The sequence below is a fragment of the Hyalella azteca genome, unplaced genomic scaffold, assembly GCF_000764305.2.
Source record: "Hyalella azteca isolate HAZT.00-mixed unplaced genomic scaffold, Hazt_2.0.2 contig15124, whole genome shotgun sequence".
Lineage (NCBI taxonomy): Eukaryota > Metazoa > Arthropoda > Malacostraca > Amphipoda > Hyalellidae > Hyalella > Hyalella azteca.
Window position 1 is genome coordinate 72790 of NW_025944985.1, and position 24471 is coordinate 97260.

General features: G+C 37.8%; 2 protein-coding genes across 2 annotated transcripts; one reads left to right on the forward strand and one right to left on the reverse strand.

Moving 5' to 3' along the window:
- The first annotated feature begins 6 nt into the window (after positions 1–6).
- Positions 7–16462, forward strand: LOC108670495 (protein toll-like). Its single transcript, XM_018157969.2, has 6 exons — positions 7–183; positions 7257–9584; positions 11713–11863; positions 13341–13477; positions 13895–14161; positions 14532–16462. The coding sequence occupies exons 2-6, from the start codon at positions 7344–7346 to the stop codon at positions 14739–14741; spliced, it is 3006 nt and encodes a 1001-aa protein (XP_018013458.1). The 5' UTR covers positions 7–183; positions 7257–7343; the 3' UTR covers positions 14742–16462.
- LOC108670496 (chromatin assembly factor 1 p55 subunit) lies at positions 16449–24200 on the reverse strand. The gene is made up of 10 exons (XM_018157970.2): positions 24036–24200; positions 23428–23581; positions 21127–21272; positions 20796–21000; positions 20340–20517; positions 19511–19705; positions 19051–19128; positions 18247–18381; positions 17680–17778; positions 16449–16912 (listed from the first exon to the last, which is right to left on the reverse strand). The coding sequence occupies exons 1-10, from the start codon at positions 24061–24063 to the stop codon at positions 16832–16834; spliced, it is 1299 nt and encodes a 432-aa protein (XP_018013459.1). The 5' UTR covers positions 24064–24200; the 3' UTR covers positions 16449–16831.
- Between the last annotated feature and the right edge of the window lie 271 nt (positions 24201–24471).

Consider the following 24471-nt stretch of genomic DNA (forward strand, 5'->3'; position numbering starts at 1 on the left):
CTTAGCCGTTGTGTTGGTAGGTGAGTGCCAGTAATGAGAGAAGCGCGATGGTTTGACTTTTAGAGGATTATATAAACTTCAAGTGAAATATCTCACTGAGGAACAAAATTCAATATAACTGCCCTTCATAAGTAGTTTAAGAACTTCATCAACAAGTGGAAGCTTGAAGTTGTTGAATAAAAGGTAAGAATAACCGTGAGATGGCTCAGCCCAAAATTCGTGAACTTTGCAAGGAAATTTTAATGCTCAACTGGTGAACGGGTAACGACGTCATGTTTATCAATGATTCATATGGTGTGGTGTCGTTTTGCATGGGTTGTTGAGACATTGAAAGCTGAATTTTTAAAGCTATTCGAGAGATTTTTGTAAGTTTAATCACACTGACTGTTGATCTGCAATTGAATAATTGTCATATTTATAGCTATCGTGAGTATATTCAATCATTGTAGTAATTTAAAATATCTGTGAAAAGGGACATAATTTTCATTTGCTGTTGATGCTTCTCTCGCATTCAACTCTCCAGAAATTTGAAAGGTAAAACTTAACTTTTGAGTACGTTGGAATCCACAGGTGGATCGTGGAACGATTGCCACTACTGATTGTTGACATTTTATACTTCCTAGTTTCTTGTGATGTACTTTGGGATCGGCATCGGAAAAAAAGCTTGTTTAGTTACTGAGATAGCTTGCCTGCTATTCGGTCAACATCCGTTGGAGTTGGACGTATTCCTTTTTCTTTAAGTTTAAATCGGTAAAGGAGTATGATAGAGCGCATTTCATTTGGATGCCGATGCAAACAAAGAAATATTATATTTAGGAATATCTTCCTTCATTGCCTTCGAATAATTGCCTGTTCCAGGAAAATAATAATATGGAAAGCCTGTACCCATCAAAAACGTGATGCGGTTTGGGTTGCATGGATGGTGCTGTATAATATATAGTATCAACTCGCTGTCCGCTGCAAGTCTTTGTAAGAAAACATTTTACAACACCTTCAGTTGATGCCATTGCCATTTAATCTAATGAAAAATGACTAGGTTAATTATGTTTACGTTCATAACTTTTCATAACTGTATTAACAGAACTCCACAGTCTGAACTTGAATACTGATTAACTGGGCGATATGTGAATTTTATATCTAACTGTATGACAGTTAATATGAAATTTTCTTGTACATTTTCTTTTTTCACATTAAGTTAATGTGAATTTTTATTTCTTTTCAAAAATATTCTCAATACACTGCCCGTTCGTGCCGTTTATTCACTGCAATCCTCAAAAGAAAAACCAAAACGCTCATTTATTTGGCAACCTCTTCATTGTTCTCGGCCACAGTGTGGGGAAATTTTTTCACCAGGATGAGTAGACATTTTATTCGTTGTGGGTGAACAAAAACTAGGTTTTCCAGCCTGCAGGTCTCCCTAACAGGTACTTATCCTCATTTTAAAGTATTTATACTCAAATGCTATGATTAGGAGTCCGCATGTTGGACTGCACACTTACACGCAATTCGCTTTCCACATTCGCCAACATTTCAATTTGGGCCCCACTCGCCAACATTTCATTTTGCGGCCCACGCACCAACATTTCATTTTGCGCCCCACTCGTCAACAATTCATTTTGCGCCCCACGCGCTAACATTTTGCGCTCCACGCGCTAACATTTTGCGCTCCACGCGCCAACATTTGAGTTCATTTTTCAAAAACCTGTACACAATTTTTTCCTTGTACATTCCACCGAGGAGTTTTTCCTACGGGTTTTCCTAGGTGCCAAAAAACCCATGCGCGTGCCCTTACTAGGGTTATGGTATGGTAAAACCCAAACGGTTCGGATCATCCTTGCACGACCGTTGAATATGCCTTGAAGTGATCGTCGCTGGTTCAGTACCTGTAGTGCTATTTCAAGGCCACTATTATGTAATACTTGGACCAGAGTTGGGCCCGTGCTTTCGTCGCGGATACGATGTGCTACGGACGAAATCAAACGATTTTAAACAATTTTCCTGTTTCTTTTTTTGACGAACTCAAAAATTTTTAAACGATTTTCCTGTTTTTTTTTCGACGAACTCAAAAGATTTTAAACGATTTTCCTGTTTCTTTTTTTGGGGGATTTATAATTTTTGGTCGTGAAAAGTTTATCTGCTTAGTTAAGGCTTTGACGAAGTAAACGTGTTTGTTTTCCCACTATGAGTGGATTTCAAGTTGATGTCATGCTCTGAGTTTGTGGTTTTTATCTAAATTTATTTCTAATACGAATATTTATTTTTGCTCTCGTTCCGAATGATCATTGAAAAATGTTCGACCAGTTGCATACATCGTATAAACTTGGTCAACTTATTACTGTCACGGCTTGAGAGGCCTGCAAATGAAAGCTGAATTTTACTTTTCAATCCGAAATGTCCGTATTCAACTGCAAGCAAAAATGTTATGCATATATGACAATAATTAAAAAAAATAATCATTGGAACGAATGCTGACAGATTTATTTATTATGTACAAATGCAACTTTATGTGTAATTGTTCACTACTTTGACATTCACGACGCCGGAAATATAACGTTCATGCAGGATCTAATTAAATAGTGAGATAAACTTTACACTACGGCTGCTACCAGCCACTTCGCCTGCAACCTCCGGAGCGTTACCGTATTACGAAAAGGAGCTCGGAATGAATTTACGAATAACAGTCACGGAAGCGTAATTTTGTCAGGCCTATATAAAGTTTATGTAAAATTTAAAATAACCGTATAAAATGGGTATTATTTTTTATATCCTGTGAAATATCGTTTTTATTTAAGTACTTGGTCTATAAATGACACGTAGAAAAATTTTAACGACCATTCAATATTATTCAACCAATAGCAAATCAGTTTCCAAGAACTGATCGTAAAAGTTATTCTTACCAGAAAATTAATAACAACGAATATATTTAATAAATAATAAATTTCGACAATAACTTAATCAGTAACTTCTTCATGTTTTATTTTTATCAAACTTTTACATTGATTAATACGTTTATTATAGCGTACGCACGCCTGATTAATTAATCGAGATCTAAATCTGTATTCCTTTTATAGAGTAAATTATTCGCTCGAAGTGAGATATTTGAAGAGATAAATAAGATTAATTTAACAATAGATAAAGCTAAATAGAACTAAACTGAAGAGAAGTTCGAAGTTCAGTAAGAGTGTTGGCCTTCGCTTGACCTGACATGGCGGAATCCTTTCGCCGGATCTTGCGTTCAGTCGCGTATACCTGATGCAAGATGAGAGGGAAAGGTTCCTGTTGTGAGCGAGCGACGTGTTTGGTGACGACGTAGCTGCTGCTGCCACTACATCCGGATACATGGGACAAGTCCCGGCATACGAATGTTTTGAGTGCAAAAAACGTTTTTGGAGCGAAACTGCTGTGTATACAGATTATGGAAGATTAACTCAGGTTTATAAACTAGTTGCAGGATTGCACCGAAACTCAAACATGATTTATCTAACTGAACGGATCTATACGCGATGGTGTATTAAATTTACAGGGTGGAACAGATTTTCATGCCGAATTTGTTGAGCATATAACTAATGTTTGAACAATATCTTTCGGTCCAACTGATGTTTACACGCGCTTTACAGCCTTAAAATTGTATAGAAACCTTATCCCGTTTCAAATATTCATCATTTCAACTCTTCACCAGCTAAAACAATATCTCAATTTATTTTCAAATATTTGCTCGTTTGTCGCTAATTTTGCAATACATAGCGTATACTGTTTGCTCCAAAAAGTCACCGAAATGCATACGTGGATAGATTTTAATCGTATAAATAATTTTATACTGCAAAGGTAATAACTCGTGCTTCGTCTGTAGCAAATAAATTATTACTATTGCTATAGGCGTTGTTCTGTGGACTGCATACACCCTGGGAAATTCGCATAACAGCTTTGTGCCTCTGTATGTTATTCCCACGAAAATACGCAGACTAACCACAGACCTAACTCAATGCGGGCGCACCTCCTCCTCCCAATGATTGTTATGTACTTGGTACTTCTAACATTTCGTAACCTGGGGTTCCTATCTGACCTGGAACCGTACCTGGGGTTATTATCTGACCTGGGACCGTACCTGGGGTTTCTATCTGACATGAGGCCATACCATATGAAATATTATAGAGTTTGTAACTCCGTTAGCGAATCACTGACAGTTTTTAAGCTGAACCCTCCAATCACAGTCGAGAAATTAACCGCAGCGTACGTGTGCTTGGGTCGCTATGTGTACCTACTTAGGCAGCTACATGTAGGTACTGTTGCGAGTTTTGCTAGTACGGCCCCCGGGCTGGTTGTGGCTCTGGTGAAGGCAACGTAGTCATTGTAGGTTCGTCGTGACGTAACATGTAACGGTAAGCATACAATAAATAACCGTATAATTGATTAGAGGGTTTTCTCGATGAAAGCATTACTTCTTTGGCCTCTCTGGATGCATCTATAGTTAATAGTCTATATATGCTACTTTAACCTTTTGGAATATTGTTAGAATGCAATGATTATTTAACAAGTTGGCAAGTTACCATACAATTGAAAATTCTAGTCGGAATCTAATTGTTTCATCGAACACTACACCAATGCACTGCACGCTAATTGCATTCTGTTCCGTTCGATGTCCTCTAGTGTGCGCGTAGTCGGTTCAAGGTCACGTGTCATCGATTACTTTTCTCAGTATCACCAAGTTATTAGAAGTGTTGTCGTGGTGCTCGATGGTGTTCATACGTTTCGGCACTGCTGTTGCGGCCATATATGTATAACTCCAGCTTCTCCAACCCACATTCATCCCTTGCTTCTGAGAACAGAGTTCAGTGCAACCTTAGCTGCTCAGCCTGCCGTCGCTCTTATAAGTAGCAACAGAGAGTTATTGTGGTGCCACTCATGTTATTGTGGTGCCACTCATGTTATTGTGGTGCCACTCATGTTATTGTGGTGCCACTCATGTTATTTTGGTGCCACTCATGTTATTGTGGTGCCACTCATGTTATTGTAGTGCCACTCATGTTATTGTAGTGCCACTCATATTATTGTGGTGCTACTCATGTTATTGCTGTCTCTTATACACATCTAGATGTGTATAAGAGACAGCTGTTACATCATACCATTCATGTTTTCAATGTACATATAGTAGGATTTGTANACTCATGTTATTGTGGTGCCACTCATGTTATTGTGGTGCTACTCATATTATTGTTGCACCACTCATGTTATTGTGGTGCCACTCATGTTATTGTGGTGCTACTCATGTTATTGTGGTGCTACTCATGTTATTGTGGTGCCACTCATGTTATTGTGGTGCCACTCATGTTATTGTGGTGCCACTCGTATTATTGTGGTGTCATTCATGTCATTGTGGTGTCACTCATTATATTGTTACACCACTCATGTTATTGTGGTGCCACTCATATTATTGTTGCACCACTCATGTTATTGTGACACCACGCATGTTACTGCTAGACCTGCGTTGGTGATGTCAGTGATAGTGTAACTTCTGCGTAACGTTAATAACATTTTAGGTTTTGTAACCTATAATATCATCATCCAGTGTTGATGACGCCTTTACGTTTGTGTTTCATGGATGTCACTTCAACTTTATAAATAATATCTGCGTCTTTGTTTGTGTCACACCAGTGTAAGTATCACCCCAGTATTGGTGTCACCCAGTATCAAAAAGTGTAAGCGTCATCGAAAGAATTGTGTCGTTTCGTTGAACGTTAGGGGCTCCTTGATCCTAGCGTCATAACAGTGTTGTGTCACTTTTCAATGTTGGTCTAATCACAATGATGCTCTCCATTATTCACATTTATTGCATGACATTACTGCCAACCATAGTCATTGCATTATTATATATTGCTGGAACTAATCAAAATTGAAACCATCTAATTTAATCGATGTCCGAAAAACAGGTTCTGTCGTTATCGCAAATAAATAGTCAGACTGCCATTGCTTCTTGTTAGCAAAAGATTTTTTACTTCTTTCTTGGTTGTTTTTAATCGTACTGACCAGTCATGCTCGGACGGGATTTGGCCATTGTTCCTTGAATTCACAGTGCGAACCAGAAATTTTTGTATCTAACAAGTTAAACTGCATATTTTGATTTTTTATCTAACAAGTTAAACTGGATTTGTTGAACGCGAACTACTTCTGAAGGTTACGTAACTGACGGGGTAGGTGAAACTGTCTCCAATCTACTTTAGAATAGAATTATGAAGTAGAACACTTCATTATACGACATCTATACAGAAATTTTCTTCCTCGAATGAGATATTATTATATAATTATCTACTTAGAAAATTACTGACCGCACTTTTTTTCTATGATTACTTTTTCTATATTAAATTTTTATATCATGATATTTTAATTATTTTTGTTTATCGTTCTTTTCCAACGATTGCATAGGAAAAAAGTAGAAATACGGGTAGCGGTTTAGCATCGTCATGAATTCGCAGAAACTCTATTCCCTTCAATGATACATAATTGAATGATTTTCTCGGTGCATAACCTTATTCAAAACTGCATTAGTAAGTTCACTCGTGTATAAATTGTTGCCTTCACAGCTCTTAACTATCATTACCAGCTTCTGACATAGGAAGTCCTGAAAATGAGATAACTTTTTCGGCTGAAAAATATATATTTTACATTAATGCATAAAGACACTGTAAATATTCTATAAAATAGTAATTATTATTACCTGCACCTGCTGTCTTTCGCTAACTGGAAGCGCTACCGCTGTTTTGCTGGGGCTGTAATGCGCTCACTGGACAACGTCGGTCATATCTTGGCATCTTGGTGATAGGCCCAAGCGTCGAAAAAGAAGCTGCCGAGCTTGCTCCTTGAAGGTCACTTTTTGCTCCTATTCCTAGTCAGTACAGTGCTCCGTTTTAATATTTGAAGAAGTGAACTTCTGGCTCAGCTATTATTTCAGCTTGTGCGCATGCTCTCTTCAGACGTTGGGCGATAAATCTTACCGGATGCTTTTTCAAGAACATGCGATTACTAGAGGGAAAACAGTTGCTTTGGTTCGAAAGCTGGAGTTTGCAGGTATAAGATAGCAATTTTGAAATCGCTACAACTGTGTTACGTCGAACCCTTCTATTCATATATTTGAAAACGTGAAGAAACGTTCGAGAACGGTATTCTCAGTGCAGAATTTTTCGGTGTCACAAAATATTATTTTTTATCTGCCTCGACCTCCTTAGTTTTAGGATTAACATTGATTTTTTTTCATTGTGCAGAGACCGATGATGTGACGGAACCATGGAAAAAGCGCAGCGTGAAGGTTTATCATCGAAATTTCGGAGCGTCCAAAGTTCACGCTAAGGATGCTGAGAGCTGCAGGCCAGCGCTGCGTGCCGATCGCAGCGCTCGTGGCGGTGTTGTGTGGTGGTATCGCCGCGGCGTCGGTGAGATGTGGCTCGTGCGAGAGCGACTCAACTTCCCTCACGTGCCCTAACTCATTCAATATGCAGTATTCGCTCTCATTTTATCCATTTGATGATAACCTCAATCAAGCACTGCAACTCACTTGTGACTACATGTCCCCGGTCCTAAACTTGACATGGATGGAAAAGTGTAGTTTCCCAAATGTTGTCCACGTCAAAATTGAACTGTGCCCGCTTTTCAAGGAACCCTTGGCGAAGGTGTTAGAGAAGGTCGGTGTTGTACCTCAGAATGTCCTTCATTTGGTATGGGAGACTTCACACACTCTGGAAGATGGGGTCCAGTCCTGGCATTTATCTGGTCTGGGTAATCTGACGTCGTTGCAACTGCAGCACAATGAATTCACATCTCTACCTGAAGGCTTCCTCAAGCACACTCCTAAACTTCAAAAAATTTATATCAACGGAAACCTTCTCTCGGAATTACCATCTGATATTCTTTCTTATACACCCGAGGTAAAAATTTTAGATTTAGGAAATAATATGGTGTCCAGTTTAAGAGAAAATCTCTTGGAAAATGTTAAATCACTGGAGGTTTTAAACTTATGGAAAAATAGTTTCACTTCTATCCCACCAAGACTATTTTCAAAGAATTCTGTGCTAAATACTATCGTTCTAAGTTCAAACAAATTGTCGGAAATTGATCCGAATTTATTTGCCAACATGAAAATGCTCCATACACTTGATATTCAAATCAACGAGCTCCTAACCTTGCCGGCTGGTGCCTTCAAAGGATGTGCGAATCTAACGACAGTGTCGCTTCAGTTCAACAAAATTAGCTCTCTGCCAGGAGATTTGTTCAAAGGAACAGCAGTCACTGTGCTCAATTTGGGGTATAATAGTCTTAGCAATCTCACCACTACACTCAATGACCTGCCTACTATTGAAAACGTGACTTTGTACAAAAATGCGTTAGTTAGTTTGGATGCCAACATGTTTAAAGGATCAGCGAACATCGTCAGGCTTGATTTGCAAGCAAATTCAATTCAAAATATAAGTGAAGGAATATTTGATCATTTGACAAAACTAAAAGTGCTTCTCCTTAACAGCAATTATTTAAAAGAGCTTCCTCCAGGTTTACTTCGGAATTGCATTTCGTTGCTGCGAGTTTTCATGCAAAAGAACGACTTGGCATTGATCCCTGTTGACACGTTTCCTAATCGAGCCAGTATCGTCAAGTTAGACTTGTCTGATAACAAGCTGGCATTCAATGATGAGGATTTCGTTACTCCTCTCAATCCACTCACTAACATCGAAGAACTATTCTTGTCGAACAACTTGATGCGTAACATCTTTTACGATGCTTTGACCATTTTCACGCGTCTCAGAGTGCTTGATCTGCGAAACAACTCATTGACAGTGTTGTCAGATCGAGACATAAATTTTATTTCCCAAAACGTTACCTTATTGCTTCAAGATAATCAAATCGTGAATATTTCAACGGACTTTCTTGGAATAGAAACTGAAGGTAAATATATTTCACTATCGTTAGCCGGCAATCCACTAAATTGCGACTGTCAAATGGAAACCTTCCTGAAAAATGCTCAGTTGATTCCACATTTTGCAGTCAATAATGTGGACGGGTTTAATCTAATAGTTACAGATGCCGACCTTACCACATGCTCGCAACCAAGAAAACTGCAAGGCATTCCAATTTCCAAAGTTGACGCGTCGAAAGTTGTATGCGAGTTTTCCTGTTCCCTTGAATGTTCGTGCAACATCAGACGGCATGACTCTTTCATACTGATGGACTGCAGTGACCGTGGTATGTCAGTCTCTCCTACCTTTACTGAAAGATTCCATAAACTGAGGAAAAACTTCAAGCTAAGTCTTGATCTCTCGAATAATTTGTTCGAGAATGTTAGCTTCTTGAGTGAACTGGAGTTTGGGAGGCTGGAGAACTTGGATCTATCGAACAACTCGTTGCAAGTAATCAATGGGACTGATCTACCCCCGACACTACGATTCATCGACCTAAGCTTCAACAATTTCTCAATGCTTTCTCAAGACTTTGTTGATTTCCTCAACCATACAACGATTGCCGTGCACTTGAGTGGCAACCCATGGTCCTGTGACTGCGACTTGAGAAGCCTGCATGAGTTCCTGAGGAACAACTACGAGCAGGTAAGTGATTTTTAGCACGTTTTCTCTCATTTATGAAAAAAATGCACTATTGTGCTCGCCATGTCCGTCTGTCTGTCTGTCCGTCCGTCTGTCCGTGACCTCAAGTTGTCGTCGACGAGAAACTGCGCTCTCTGTCACTCACTGCAGTGAGTACTGAATTGTATTTTTGTGAGACATTTCAGGACTATGGTGAGTGCATGAGCAGGCGAGCGGTTGCCTTACTGCCGGAGGTACGGGTTGATCTGCGTGTTGACTGGCTACATTTAGAATAGAATAGAATAGAAGTGTCGGCGTTGAAGAAATAGGCCCATGGCCTGTTGCAAAACAACTGCTTCATCGTTTCTAAATCTAGGAACTCGAAAGAGCGTCTGATCAGTCAAAGTCGTTGATTGGCTTTATTAACTTGACCTTCAATATGCTTAGAAAATTTCGACATTTAGGGGGGAGAGATTCTTCAATACTAGCTTATCACTCGCCGATTTCATTTCCATTTTTGTCAGTGTGTTTTAAGGGCATTTTCCTGTCAAAATATTCCTCCATTTTTACCACACTTCTATTTAACTTCACTTCCTGTTTTTGTCTGTCATCTACAAATCTTATAAGCTAGGTATATCTAACACACTTCTACCAGTCAAATCGATCTGAGATTTTGCACACTGACGTAAAATTGAACACAATGCTTACATCAATTGACAGAATAAAAAAATTATTTGAATTTTTTTTATAATATTTAAAAAATAAAAGTAAGAAATTCATTGTACATGTGTAACATCGGAGACACTGGCCTGTTTAGAAGTGTGGTATTTAAAAAGTACTTTTTAAAATCATATTTTTCTTGTCGTGTTAAATGGAGGTTTTTTTCAAATTCAAGGTGTTATGTGGCATAGTTCATAGGGCTATTTTCGCATACGGGCGTACAGCTAAGCCTAAGCCAGTCGAGGGGCGTTTGTTCGGAGCTAATTACTGTTGAGGTGCCTGCTTGATGCCATCAGACACTGATGCTGGCCTTGTAATTTTTTTTATAACCGTGTTGAAGACTTGTGGTGTCAGAAGCACCTCCCAGCCTGATCTCTTTTAAAGTGCTGAGGTATTGAAGCAACCAGCGAGTGCAGTCTATGAGAATGAAATGCTTGTTCTGCAGATTACAAATCAAATTAATTAAACATTGTTTAATCACGCTTCAAGTGTTGTTTCTAGAATATAACTAGATCATTTCGTAATTATTTGTTGAGAAGTTGTTGCTGATCACGCGAGACGTTTCAGCTAATGCGTAGGACTTGTCACCGATCCTATTGCTCCTTATGTTGGCTAGAGAAGCAACATAAGATGTGAACGACCCACTGTCAGCTGTCTCTTGAGACGCATAGATGTTGTCGTACTCCCTTGTGCTCTTGTATTGGTAATGAGGGGCGGTTACGCTGCCAGACGTCGTAGCGAGTGACGTCACTCACAGCTAGTCTAACGCGCGCAGGATCATTTCCTTTGTGGTTCGCCTTCGCTGCATCTGACGTCTGACCTTGTGGAACGTGTATACTGGTACTGGGGAATTAGAATCTAGTCTTTGTATTACGGACTTATTCTTTGGTGATCTATTAAACTAATGACAATTTTCTGCCGCCCTGGGATTCAATCCTCAGTGTTAGAATCGAATTCTACTTGTTTACTTGTACAAGCATTGCTTGATGGTCTTCGTACTCAACGAAAATTATATTCACATCTTATTACATACCGTACTAAGAACATTAAATACGTTTTAAATCGAAATACTAACGGTATTTTAACGTTATCTAAGGCCAGAAATTTAATTGCCTCATTAGCATCCTAGGTGTCTGATAGTATGTTACAATTATTTTTTATTAATATAGGTTTTTAAAAATAATTCTGTTGATCTATCATTTAATTGATAGGATATTACATTACAAGAACTGCCCGACAGTAAATCATGTTAGTTATGATTACTGACTAGAATAAATACAATGTATTATTGAGATCTCTTCAACATTGTATAAATAAATCCCAATAAACTGTTGAGATCTCTTCAATATTTTATAAATAAATCCCAATAAACTATTCAAATCCATTCAACAGTTGTACGTATGATCTAGCTGACGATGTTGTGACATTGCAGGTGGTGGACCGACAGCAAGTCGTGTGCTCGCACAACGGCATGCCGGTCGAAGAGCTTCTCACCGAGGTGCTCTGCCCCTTCCTGTACCGCGCCAAGACGATTTCTGCTATCGCTATCGGCACACTGATTCTCATCGTCGCTGCTATCTTGGGTGAGATACTGATTCTCATCGTTGCTGCTATCTTGGGTGAGATACTGTGATTCTCATCGTCGCGGCAATCTTGGGTGAGATACTGTGATTCTCATCGTCGCGGCAATCTTGGGTGAGATACTGTGATTCTCATCGTCGCTGCTATCATGGGTGAGATACTGTGATTCTCATCGTCGCTGGTATTTTGGGTGAGATACTGTGATTCTCATCGTCGCTGCTATCTCGGGCGAGACTCTGATTCTCATCTTCGTGGGTCTCTTGGGTGAGACTGGACCAACCGTCACTATTGTGATGCAACTCGCGTGCCTCCGAAGCTAGAATGATCAGAACGTCTAAATAACAAGTGCTCATAAACTTCTCGCGGAACTATGGCCTATTTTTTATTTATAGATGTTTTTGATTAAAATTCCAGAATTGCATCGAGTGGTCAATGCACTAGAAAGTTCGTAAGCCCGGGGTTTTCTAGGGAATCTTTCGCAGACTTTTTTTATGTCGATGATACATGCGATGATGTTGAAAGTGAACTGGATTTAGCTACCCAATGAAATCCCTTTCCACTTTTAATTATTCTCCTAAATATCAATGTAGGCTGAATTACATGTAAATTATTAAAATTCTCAGTATGGAATCACTTGTGGTGTCTCGGTGCTGCTTTTACTCGTTGTTCTGACCGCAAATAATAATTACGAAAAGAGTTAGTTTGTGTAGCGGTAGTTTGACTGGCGAAGTCTACGGCTTGAATTCGTGCAACGTGTGTTACAATTTCCGCTCAGTAAGTGCTTCTCGTAACTCGTATGTACTAAACAGCACAGTGTACAACATATTTACCTTCAGTATTGCAATACGCACATTTATCATCTGCATCGGTATAGATTGCGAGTAATTACCTAAGTAATAGGCATAATGAATCCCTATTTATTTTCTAGGGATGGGCCGTCAGGAAGTTTACGCGCGTTATTTATGGCTTTTGCAATCAAAAGTCCACTGATTATATATAGCTAGAATAGTCGACGTCACTCCGGTCTGCAGCCGTGGGACTTGTTTGCACTGCAGTTCTCTTGTGCAATTTCACTTCGCAGCTTTGTTTATCTTTGTATTCCCTCTACTGGTGAGCAGCTCATTCCAAGGTCAAAGTCTCCTTGCCTTTTAGCTTAATGTTTGTCGCTATTAAATGTTACGCACCAATGGATATTTTTACATTATGAGGAAATAAAAAAAATTGAAAATGGGTACAAAATCTGATGCTACCAAGGCATCTCAAATAAGGCACTATCGTAGTTTAATTTCAACCATGATTAATGATTGGCCATGTCTAAAGTCGACTCGGTTTTTATGAGGAGTTTAAGTTCATTAATAGTAAGTTAATTCCGGAGTCTTTATGTAGTAACTTCAATTAAATAAAGAAGGATCTTATTTATTTATCTCATGGATTGTTTTTCGTACGTGGCTGGTAAACTGTGATTACTCTGTCCCGCAGTTACTGCAGCTTGGTTCAGGAACAAAGAGATGATGAAGGTGTGGCTGTACTCGCACAACATGTGTCTATGGGCGGTAACTGAACAAGAAATCGACGCTGACAAGAAGTATGACGCTTTCATCAGCTACTCATACAAAGTTAGTATTTTTAAGTTCATGGTGCAATTGAAATAGAACATGTTCCTAAACGTCGAGTCTTATATTTTTAATAACGTTATATATGTTCTTTGCTGTTTTCAACATTTTCATTGTCGGAAATTTGAAGTTTTTGTTTATCGTCGTACACAAATTTTAATGATCTAACTGGAATTTAAATATATAGTTTTTCTTATAGATGAACACACGATTCCTCGTAGTATGCATATTGCAAATTTAATAAAACAATGCAATTTGTTCATTGACATCATTGACATTTACACGCCTCCTGTGAAAGTATCGGTCCAAATTTGATTTTATTTTGCTTTCAGGACGAAAAGTTCGTGAACGAAACTCTAGTTCCTGGTCCGCTTCCTTTGATAATATCGGTCAACATTTGATTTTTTGTTTTGTTTTCAGGACGAAAAGTTCGTGAACGAAACTCTAGTTCCTGGCCTGGAGTCTGGCGACCCTAAGTACCGCGTCTGCCTCCACTACAGGGACTGGATTCCTGGCGAGTACATCCAGGAGCAGATCCTTACTTCGGTCAAAGCCTCCCGTCGGACCATCGTTGTTCTCTCCAAGAATTTCATAGAGAGCGTGTGGGGGCAGTTGGAGTTCAAGGCTGCTCACTCGCAGGCTCTTAAGGACAAAACAAATCGAATTATCGTCGTTGTGTACGGAGACGTGAGTTTTTTAATTATTCTCGGTAGGATTTCTGATGCTTCATATGTTCCTGTCATCATTCTGAGTGTGTTAATATAATTATGAGAAAGAATGAATCAACCATAAATATCCAGGTAAAGATTACATAACCTTGAATCTATGTTATCTTCTTGTGCTTGTTGGTTGCGTCTTCCGGTACCGATAAAGGTAACGGTGGTAAAAGTACTACTCAACTATGCTGCTCGATCTATAATTAGAGTAAGAATCTGCCTAAGGTATCATTCCTCAGTATCGTTATTAATTTTACTTTCAATTTTTTGACATCTGTAAGACGAAAGTTTTTAAATAGTGCAAATGTCGTGTCCTTTTCATTTGTCTTCATATTTTCCAGGTGCCGCCGTCCGAGGAGCTAGAAGGCGAGCTCAAGCTCTACGTCTCCACGAACACGTACCTGAAGTGGGGCGACCCGAAGTTCTGGGAGCGCCTTAGGTATGCCATGCCCCATGCAAAATATCAGCGGCCGCGCAAAAAATCCCAAGTTGATAAGCTGGAGCTCGTCAAACCTGCGCACGAGTCTGCAACTAAAACACTGGACGACTGAAATTCTAGACTCTCATCGAGGGCTGAGCTGAAATCATCGACCTCATCAATTTCACTTTTTCTAGTTTCGAAGTGCATTCCCAAATGTTCAAAAACTGACATGTTTGTGATGTAAACTCGAGTGCAAGACTTTTTATGAATTTTAGGCCGTGAATTTGATTCGAATTGCTATTAAGTGAATAAAACTGAATGCAAGCGAATCGGTGATTTGACAAGTGCAATAAATTTGAGTGACTTATTTGAATGCGGTCCATAGTTCGAGGTTGCGTGTATTGAACATTATAGGATTTGGTCGTCACATTTTTTGTTTCGTGTATTTTATATTCGGAATAGCTAATTATGTTGCTTTTTAACCATTGTCACATCAGGAGTCTCATATGACTACACTATCAACTTTCGTGGCGATGTGATTTAGTTAACTGATTGAAACTGAAACTTAGTTTACGTAATTGAAAACTATAATTGTACACGATGACTTTGCCCTCATCTTGTGAATGAGGTGGAGATGCTGTAACGGTTCTCATTGCTGGCTCCATGCGCGTACGCGAGCTGTGATAAAGACAACAGAAATATTGTAGTGTGCCAGATAACTTCTAAGGTATGATAGGTTTAGTTTATACACCGTGCAGCTACGTTATCGTCTGTACAAAGTTAAGTTCACAATGTAGCTTGTAAGAAATCCTAAGCAATATGTTCTGTCTCGTGTTTTTATGTTCAGTAAGATATATAATGTTACTTTCTTAACTGAGATAAGGGATCATCTGGGCGAGAAATAACATTGCTCTGAAAGAACTCTTACATGACATATATATTGAGATAAGTTAACACCAAGTGCAATAAGTGTTGCAACGATTTGGCACGTTAGCTTTGCGTTTTATTATATTCTTATGATAGGTGATTGGAATTGTTATAATCGGTGACCTTTTCTATCAACGGCGACAATTATGGTTATTGACTACTATAAATTTTTACTCACTTGAGAACTTGTATGCTAAGCAATTGTCGAGTTTTAAGAGTTTTCTTAATTATCTTAGCGCAATTATTGATATTTGTACAGTACAAGCCAGATTGTATAGATATTAATCTATGAATCGTTTGTATAGAATTAAGATGTTTCTAGAGGTGAGTACAAAATCACAGTGAGTCTTACATCATTTAACACCATTTTTTGTTGGAATCAACTTTTCATACTATATTTCGTCGCGTTTGTCGGTTATGGACAATTACACTTAGACTTTACGATATTTTTCGTAATTCAGACGCTTCGGGAGGTTGGAATAAAGTTTATTTTACTTTCTCACTCTTAACTATGAGAGCATGCCCTTTGTACTTCCGGCTTTGTGGTAATGCATGCAAACATTTGTCACCCGGTGCGATGCTGTTCATAATGAATGCAAGAAGCGCGATTTGTTATAGCCACCAATTGGACTCCAGTGAAATTTGTATAAATGAGCATACTTTTTGCAATGGTCGAACTGCTCAAATAAGCGATACAAATCCAGTCGTCAATGATTCTTCACATAGGTTTTTGGTTCGTTATGAAATACCTTTCTGATGTTGCGTACAGATGTGTAAGTTATATTTGGGTAAGAGTTGAAGGTAGACCGACTTTGTTCACTGACTATTTATAATTTTGTTGGATGAGAACTTTCATTACGTTCCTGTTTAGCAATGTTAAAATTTGGATCACAAATGAAAAAATAATTATCGCATCAAAATTTTTACTGTGAACATTACTATCCTGATAAAAGCAATACAAAGGTAATAATATGTCGATACATTTTTATCAATATAACTGACAGGAAAAGTGGATCACTTCATTACAACCAACCGCAAGTCTATTCAGAATAATCTTCCATTAAAATGCTGTCGCAGAGGCTGTAAGTGTAACAGGAAGAAATAAGTTTACGAAAGAATGATAACAAAAGAATCAACACCCAATATTATTCAAACATTCGTAGACCATTCAAGCAGAGAGGAATGCCGTATTAAATGATGATTTCTAACCAGCCGAAGACTCCATAGAGTGAACTTATTACTTGACAAATCTTTATAAAACTGCTAGCAGAAACGGAAGTTTCGCCGGCCTCCTCACGACGCCGCTGATTCCAGCTCCGACACCGGCGTCTCCGGTTCCTCGTCATTGTAAATATTTTCGGCCATTTGCCAGACCTAGTAGAAGAAAATTATGTTGACAATAAGACATGAAAAAATCACTATGGGATATCACGTGGTTCCAAAAATTTCATAAAATTCAGGTGCATATATTCTTCAGGAGTTCATCAGACGTGGCGAGTGGCTAAACGTACAATGAAAATTGATAGGGTAGAATATTTCTACAAGGAAATGAACGTTACGTTAATAAGTGTAACAATTACCATGCACGGTACATCAAATTAACTACTTGTGGGCAACTGATGCAACATGCTGGCAAATCGTCAAAAAAGCCACTTATTTAGTAATATACCAGGTCGCCCCCACTTGCTAATCCAACACAAAGGCTGCAATATTTCCTGTCACATTTCACTACCATCACCCAAGAACTGCAAAAATTCATGTCACGCACACCTCGACATTCCGAGACCAAAATCCGATCAATCGTAGACCGCTGTAATTGCTCGACGTTTGTGGCAATCGATGTGTCTTGCTAGTATTTTAAACGAAATATTTGACGCCCTTCACTCCACGCAACCAACAAGAACTCATACACGTACAAATTGCAAGGTCTCGAGCCATCCTACACTTAGTCAAACCATAGCTAAGACTTGAGGGAATTAATTTTTTTTGCTTATCGCTTCGAAGCTGTTCTACTTGTAACTGAATCATTGGACACCTTAACACCATGGAATAAAACTTCATTGGAGCAACCCCTGCAAATTTGTTACTTTATTTCTATAGCAAATACTTACAAGACTTAGAAATGGGATCACCGAACTGACCTGCATGATATTATCTTCGCTGACGGAGCAAACCACCCACGGCTCGTTCGGGTTCCATGAAAAATCGGAAATCTTGGCCGTGTGTCCGCCGTGGATGAACTGTGGAGTTCAACAAAATGAAACCGTGGCAAAAATCTATTATTCAAGTTGCACCAAATTAACAAATACTTTTTTTAATTCATCAATTCATCCATAGGCTACGAATTAGGTGTGGGTTATGGATGTTCTTCTAGTAAGCATGTCACTCAAAAATGTTATAAAAACAATTAAAAAACCAGAGAGTCGAGGGAAAAAAATTATTTTCCATCCATTGGTGGCTTGAATAAACAAGCCAGATATATATTTAGAAATGATGTGCTGTTGCAATGCTAGTCATGAAGTCAATGCCTGCACGCCGTATGAATCACGGATCATGTGAATAAATGAATAAAAGAATGCAAATACTGAGAATTAGGAATTACAAACGGGAACGAAAATAAGAATACGATACAAACAAAAGATGTAGGTAGTAAAAACTAAAAAAAAATTTCGAATCGAACTAAGGCACTTGAGCGTCAGGGGGCTTACAAGCAACTCGGGGGGGCCGTCCTCGGCATCCTCGGGACTTTGGTCCTCTCCGATTTTGCTGAGATCCCAGACGTGGAGGCGGCGATCAGTGCCGGAGCTCGCGAGAATAGTTTCGTTATGGGGGGACCATTGAACCTGCAGTATAAAATCACACAATTACTTAACGCTTAGAGTAATTGTTTAAACAAATTACATCGATAATTTCACTTTAGAACACTGGGTTGGCTACAAGAAAGCATTATCAGAGGTTATATATTTTTAGTTTTTCGGCATGCTGGAAGCTAAGTTGTAACATAAAATTAATAATCATCAGCATGTTTTACAGGTTTTCGAATGCAAACGCAGTTAAGAGCTCAAAGTGACAGAGCAATAAAAAAAGATTGTTACAAAAAGGTATGAATTTGTAATTAGATTCATGTAAACACATGAATATTCCACATAAGCGGTCCTATAATTTTTGGCAACTTTTTTCGCAGAAAATTTTGAGAAAAAATCAGCAAGTATTTAACCTGAAATCAAAAAGATTTTTTTCAAAAACTTATACCGCTTTCTGAAATTTACTGCTTTAGTTCTCCTACGAGCAACTGTTTCAGGATGCATCCTTTTTAATACAACAATTTCCCCTAACTTGATTTGAGGGATCCAAGTTTCAAATGAGTTGTTAGTTCGATAAAAGCATGAAAATTTCAATTAGTTAACAACTTTATAAAGAAACATCCAATGCAAACAGCCAGACACCGCGCTCAAGCTTTATTGTCATAATCTTACTGAGAACATAAGTATAAGAAGTTTGTGTACACTCACCTGGAAAATCTCATCTTTATGACTCTCAAAGGAATGCAGTTTGAGTTTAAGGTTGCGTAGATCCCATAAGGCCACAGTCTGGAATTAATAGGAAGAAATTGTGAACAATAGAATGGTAACAAAATTAAAGCAATATAAGAGTCTGGGAAACAGAAGATGTTCCCTACAAGTTGAAAAATAACAACTTAATTCACTTCATTACATAGAACTTGATAAAAGAATCTGATGAGCAAGAGAAAGTATTAAACTCATTGATTTTCTTTGTTCAAGTCACTCCAGTATCTGACTAAAATAAAAACAAGTTATGGGCGTCTTAAATTATTGTGTATTTATAATAGAATAATTTATAATAGTATAATAATAATATTATACTATTATTATATAATAATATTATACTATTTATAATAATATAATAATAATAATTTTATAATATAAAAGCAACTCATGGAGATGATTATACCTTGTCGGCACTGCCCGTAGCCAGGATGAACTCGGAATAAGGATTGAAGGAGAGACAGTTGACCTCAGCAGTGTGAGCGTCGACGGTGTGCGAGGGTTTGTTAGTGTTGTTGCTGCGAGTGTCCCAGATCATGAGCTTCTGATCATCGGCCACCGAACCAAAGAGCGAATCGTGGAGCAAGTGCCACGCGACGTCCTGTCAAATCAATCAGTATTAAATATTCATATATGTTTCATTCATTGAAATTTTTGTTTCGTAAAGCTGAGTTTATTAATAAACTACTTTTTGCTTTGAAAGCTGATTTTTAGACAGGAATTTTTCAAGTAACATTAGACTAGGGTAAGTAACAGGAAATACGTTTTACTCGAGATTTTACAACTAGCATCCTTGAATAATTTCTTAGAATCACAAAGTCACAGATCGCTAAGTAATTTCAATAATACCGTTATGTTAATGTATGAGAATCTATTATAGTGAAGTCTTGAAACAGAAAAATTTACTCTAACATAACTTTCTAAAGTCAAGAGATCTAAGTAAGAATCTAGCTAAGTCGCTCCATGAAATTTTTCAGTAAATCATGAAAGCCTTCAATGCCAAATCATACTTTTAATTTACTTTGTATAGTTCGTGATATGATGCTTTCAGCTTGTATAAAAACCGGACATGCATTTGCTCATAAATGTTTAATAAATTCAACTTTAAGTAAAGATTTTTTCCTTACTCAGTTGAAAATGTGTGTAAAAAATATGAGGACATGACAAATTCAAAATCACAATTTCAAAAGTTAAGTTGAAAGCAGTTAAGACCTTATTCTTTAGATTATATATACCTCTACGACCGCTGTGTGACCGGTAAAGATCGTCCTGGCATCAATAACTCGGTTTTCTTTAGGAGTTGCATTGATGTCCCACAAACAAATGGTGTGATCATCGGAGGCACTCAGCAAATATCCGTTCAGGTTGGGATTCCAAGATAAACCGTACCCTTCCTTCTGGTGACCGCGCAATCTGGTAACAAATGGATTAAGGTTTGGATGAATATCTAGAAAAACTTCTAAAGAACAGTCTAAGCAATACACCTACCAACCTGAAAATAAAAACTATAAAAAATGGCAAACTACGCAGTTGGCAATTTAAAGACTCCACCAACAACATTTCTGATTAATTACATGTTTTCACTGCAAAATTCTGCAAGTCTTGAATGCTTTAGACTACATATACAAACTTTAAAAATGAATGAATTCAGTTACAAATTCAATGGAGTCAAGAACCGCAGCAAGACTCACCTAAGGTCAGGATGACACTCGCCCGATGGGTCAGGTTTGCTGGGGTGTTTGGTGTAATCAAAAACAAGCACGTCACTTGAGGGAGTCTTGGTGGCAATCACGCAGGGATTTTGTGGCATGTAGCGAGCTCTGTTTACTTCACCTTCATGGTTTATCTTAATCTCGATCTCTATCTTACCGCTCACAGATCCAAAGCCACCAAACTCTGTGGAGTAAATAGGCTGATCAAACTGATTGCAGTTTGATCGTACAGACATCAAGTAAACCAAACTCTAGAATTAAGACACTTGCTAGCAGTACTGCTGTCAAACTGGAATAGTTTTAATGTCACCTCCTTTTTCATTGTCGTAATGCGCAGCATCAAACTGAGCATCTTCATTTGGCAGCTGAACTGAGGCAATAAGGAGGTGGTTCTGTTCATCACTTGTGTGAGTCCCAAGTATAAGGCGGTGAATACTGTAGTCCTTCCCTTCAGGCCTGAGAAATACAGAGAAATTTGACCTGATATACAAAAATGCTTGGAAAAATTTATGCATATATTTTTTTGAGACCAAGCGGATCAAAGTCATTGACCTGCTTTTGCAGTAGAGCATGTGAAACATGCACCGCACCCGAACATGCATTTTTACCTAAGAAAATTATTTTTTTTTTCTTTGTTAAAAAACCATAAATTCCTTCAGCTGAAGTTCACACACTCTACAATTTGCAATAAATTTGTTAAAAATGCAGTACATGAAAAAATTCCAGCTTCTCCTCAAAAACAGAAGCAAAAAATTAAAAAGTTAGTGAGTAGTAGAACTTTAATTTTAACATTCAACTCGAATGGCATCTCTCCCAAAAGATTAGTAAGCATTTAACTTTGTGTGCAAAGACCTTTCAGGTGCTGTGTAAAAAGTTCTGAAGTTATGAATGATTCACAGTCAATTTTTTTTGCTGGATAATAATATTCACAGCCCAATGCAACAATTAGCAACTGCTGCCATCCTACACCAGTTTGATCCACATCTCACCATTAATTGTAATAACAATTCACTTACTGGATGTGCTGAATCTTTTTTTTTTTTTTTTTTGTTATAGGATATTCTAGATGAAGCATATGAATAATTCTCATAATTGCTAATTTGTCTAATGAGCAAATATCTAATATCTAAAATCTAGCTACTCCAGAAATAGCACAAAAGCTCAAAAGTGGCAGTAGCTACTTTAATAAAGTATATCTCTCCGCTTCTCCTCAATGACACCCAATCTGGTATATCAGGCTGTATTTTTCCAAAAATTGTGAGTAAAAACTATTACTTTATAGGAAATGATCAGGAATCATGTGCAGTTTTAATGAAAAAGAATTTATGTGCAGTTTAACAAACAAAACTGATAAAAAGCTATAAAAAATGTAAAAAAGTCCTTTTCAAAGGAGTTTGACTCATTCAAGTTCTTCACATGAATTGTTGTGAAAGGGATGACATACAGAAGCCACTGTGCTGAATTAGGCACGTGTGTTCTAATATTTGGTTTTTAGACCTAAAGCATCACCAGTATCTTAGTGTTAGAGGTGTTCCACAACTGCCTGAACCTGCAATATTTCTCTCCAAAATTATGCATAATGAGATATTCAATGAGAAATGTCTTGGCAAGAATTAAGACATTTGCTCACTCTCTGCTCCTCAGTTTTGGAAATAATTTCAATAGTTGTGGAATCTTATAGCTCAATTGCACACTTTTGTCACAATTAGACACAAGATAATTTAAAGAGTGCCATAATAATAGTGGGTCTTTCAGGGAAATCAGGCAGAAGCTACCCATGGTTTAAACAAAAACTCCCATGCTTGCAGTAAATTTCACCCATTCATACAGCCCTTGCCTGATTTCTTTCATAGGTAAAAAGTAAGAAAATGGCACATTTTTGTCACTTTGCAAATCAAATTTTGATTTTTGGAAATTGCCTGCAAAATGGGCATTTACACTCTAATTTTGTAAAGTTCTGCTAGTTATTCCAGACTGGCTGGCAAGAACTTTGAGAACCTCAAAACTTGCAAGAAAGCTCCAGCCGTCACTAAAAATTAGATAGGGTAAACGCGGTATATTCCGACATCGTAGGTAATTCCGTCACTTCTCTAGTTTTTCCTTTATATTAAGCTTTGTTTTAGTTCCATGCGTTCATTGATGGTTGAAATGGTGACGTCATACATTTGTGTGTCGAAATACTGCAAAAACACTAGGTCTTGGCCATCTAGTGGGAAAATAACGGGATTGGATTTCAAACCACGCGCGATTTCGGAAGAGCGGCAGGCAGTTTCCAATGAGCTCAGTTTATATGATTTCACTGCAGTGGAAGGTGAGGTGGTGTAACGCGGTGGTAGGGTTGATTTTTCGATACGTTTTCATATATTAACATGAGAATATATTAACTATACAGAATTCCACACTGCGTGAGGGCAACAGAACTTACGTAGGCTAACGCATACGTTTTTTTTATAGTTTTTCATTTCTTGATGCGTCCTTAATGTGTCGGAATATACCACGTTTACCCTACTGTTAAGTGAGTAAACACCAGAGTGGCATCAATGCTAGATAAGAAAACTGATTTCAACTTTTTAATCAATATTTTAATATCATGAATAATAATTTATTTTACCTTGTGACATCAGGCAGCCACTGAGCAGTAAGAGATGGCCACTCCAGTGCATGGGTCATAACAAGATCATAAAGGAAAGGTGTGTTCTTCTTCCATATCTTGTATTCTTCATTGATGACTCTTTCCTCAACAGCATCATCAAATGTTTCAGCTCCTGACATGAAAGAAAAGATTATTCTAGAATAAAAATATGACAAAAGAACATAAAAATTGAATAGTATGAATATTAGGCATCTTAGAACTTATGAACTAGAGTAGAAATAAGTCAATAGGTACTTAATAGCAGTTTTGTAAATTGTCATCCACTTTACTTAGGAGGGTTCATACCTATTTTAAAATCACTTCCAAGTTCCAACAACTTTAAAACAATAAAGAAGTTATGAATCTTCAACTAATGATGTAAAAGATATGTGGCGTTAATATTTGCAAACATACATCCTTGTTTTTCCTCTGAAGAATTGTTTATTTATTTTTTCTAGATGCTAAGCTCAGAAAAAGAACGAATGTGCAACGATTTTGTTTGTGAATACTGATCAATTACCTACACGGAAAATTCGATTGAGTTATTGAAACAATAGTGAAAAAAGGCTAAAACATTTGATCATTACCTTTTGCGCTTCCTTCTTTATCACCCATGATTGCTTTGAAAATTTTCGCTCTTCCTATTTCAGAATTGCATTTTATACTTCGTCGATTTAAGAAATACACTCAGCCCTTCCAACACTTTATGGCGCCAACACCAAACTTCGGCGTTGAGAGAGAGAGAAAGGGAGCATGAGAGAGAAATGCGGCTAAAAATACCCTAACAGAAAATTTTATACCCCGGAAAGAATCATTCGCATTCCTATATCCTATTTCTAGATCTGTTGAAAAATACATGGCTTCATTACTTTAGCAGATAAATCAAACCTAAATTCAGGTCTCAAGTACCTGAAACTATAATTATGTTATATTGTGAGTTTTTTCTGTGCAATCCATCTGACACGAATAAAACGATGACGAACTAAAAATTTAAAACGTTTCTTTGTTTTTCCTAATTGAATA

What these genes read in the sequence shown, in the direction of transcription:
- LOC108670495 (XM_018157969.2), top strand. Translation starts at nt 7,344, where the DNA reads ATGCTGAGAGCTGCAGGCCAGCGCTGCGTGCCGATCGCAGCGCTCGTG. An exon ending in TGAGGAACAACTACGAGCAG is followed by an intron (nt 9,585 to 11,712) that starts GTAAGTGATTTT and finishes GTGACATTGCAG; the next exon opens with GTGGTGGACCGACAGCAAGT. An exon ending in TCATCAGCTACTCATACAAA is followed by an intron (nt 13,478 to 13,894) that starts GTTAGTATTTTT and finishes TTTTGTTTTCAG; the next exon opens with GACGAAAAGTTCGTGAACGA.
- LOC108670496 (XM_018157970.2), bottom strand. Translation starts at nt 24,063, where the DNA reads ATGGGTGATAAAGAAGGAAGCGCAAAAG. An exon ending in ATAAAGATGAGATTTTCCAG is followed by an intron (nt 18,382 to 19,050) that starts GTGAGTGTACAC and finishes TTTATACTGCAG; the next exon opens with GTTCAATGGTCCCCCCATAA. An exon ending in GCGAAGATAATATCATGCAG is followed by an intron (nt 16,913 to 17,679) that starts GTCAGTTCGGTG and finishes TTCTTCTACTAG; the next exon opens with GTCTGGCAAATGGCCGAAAA.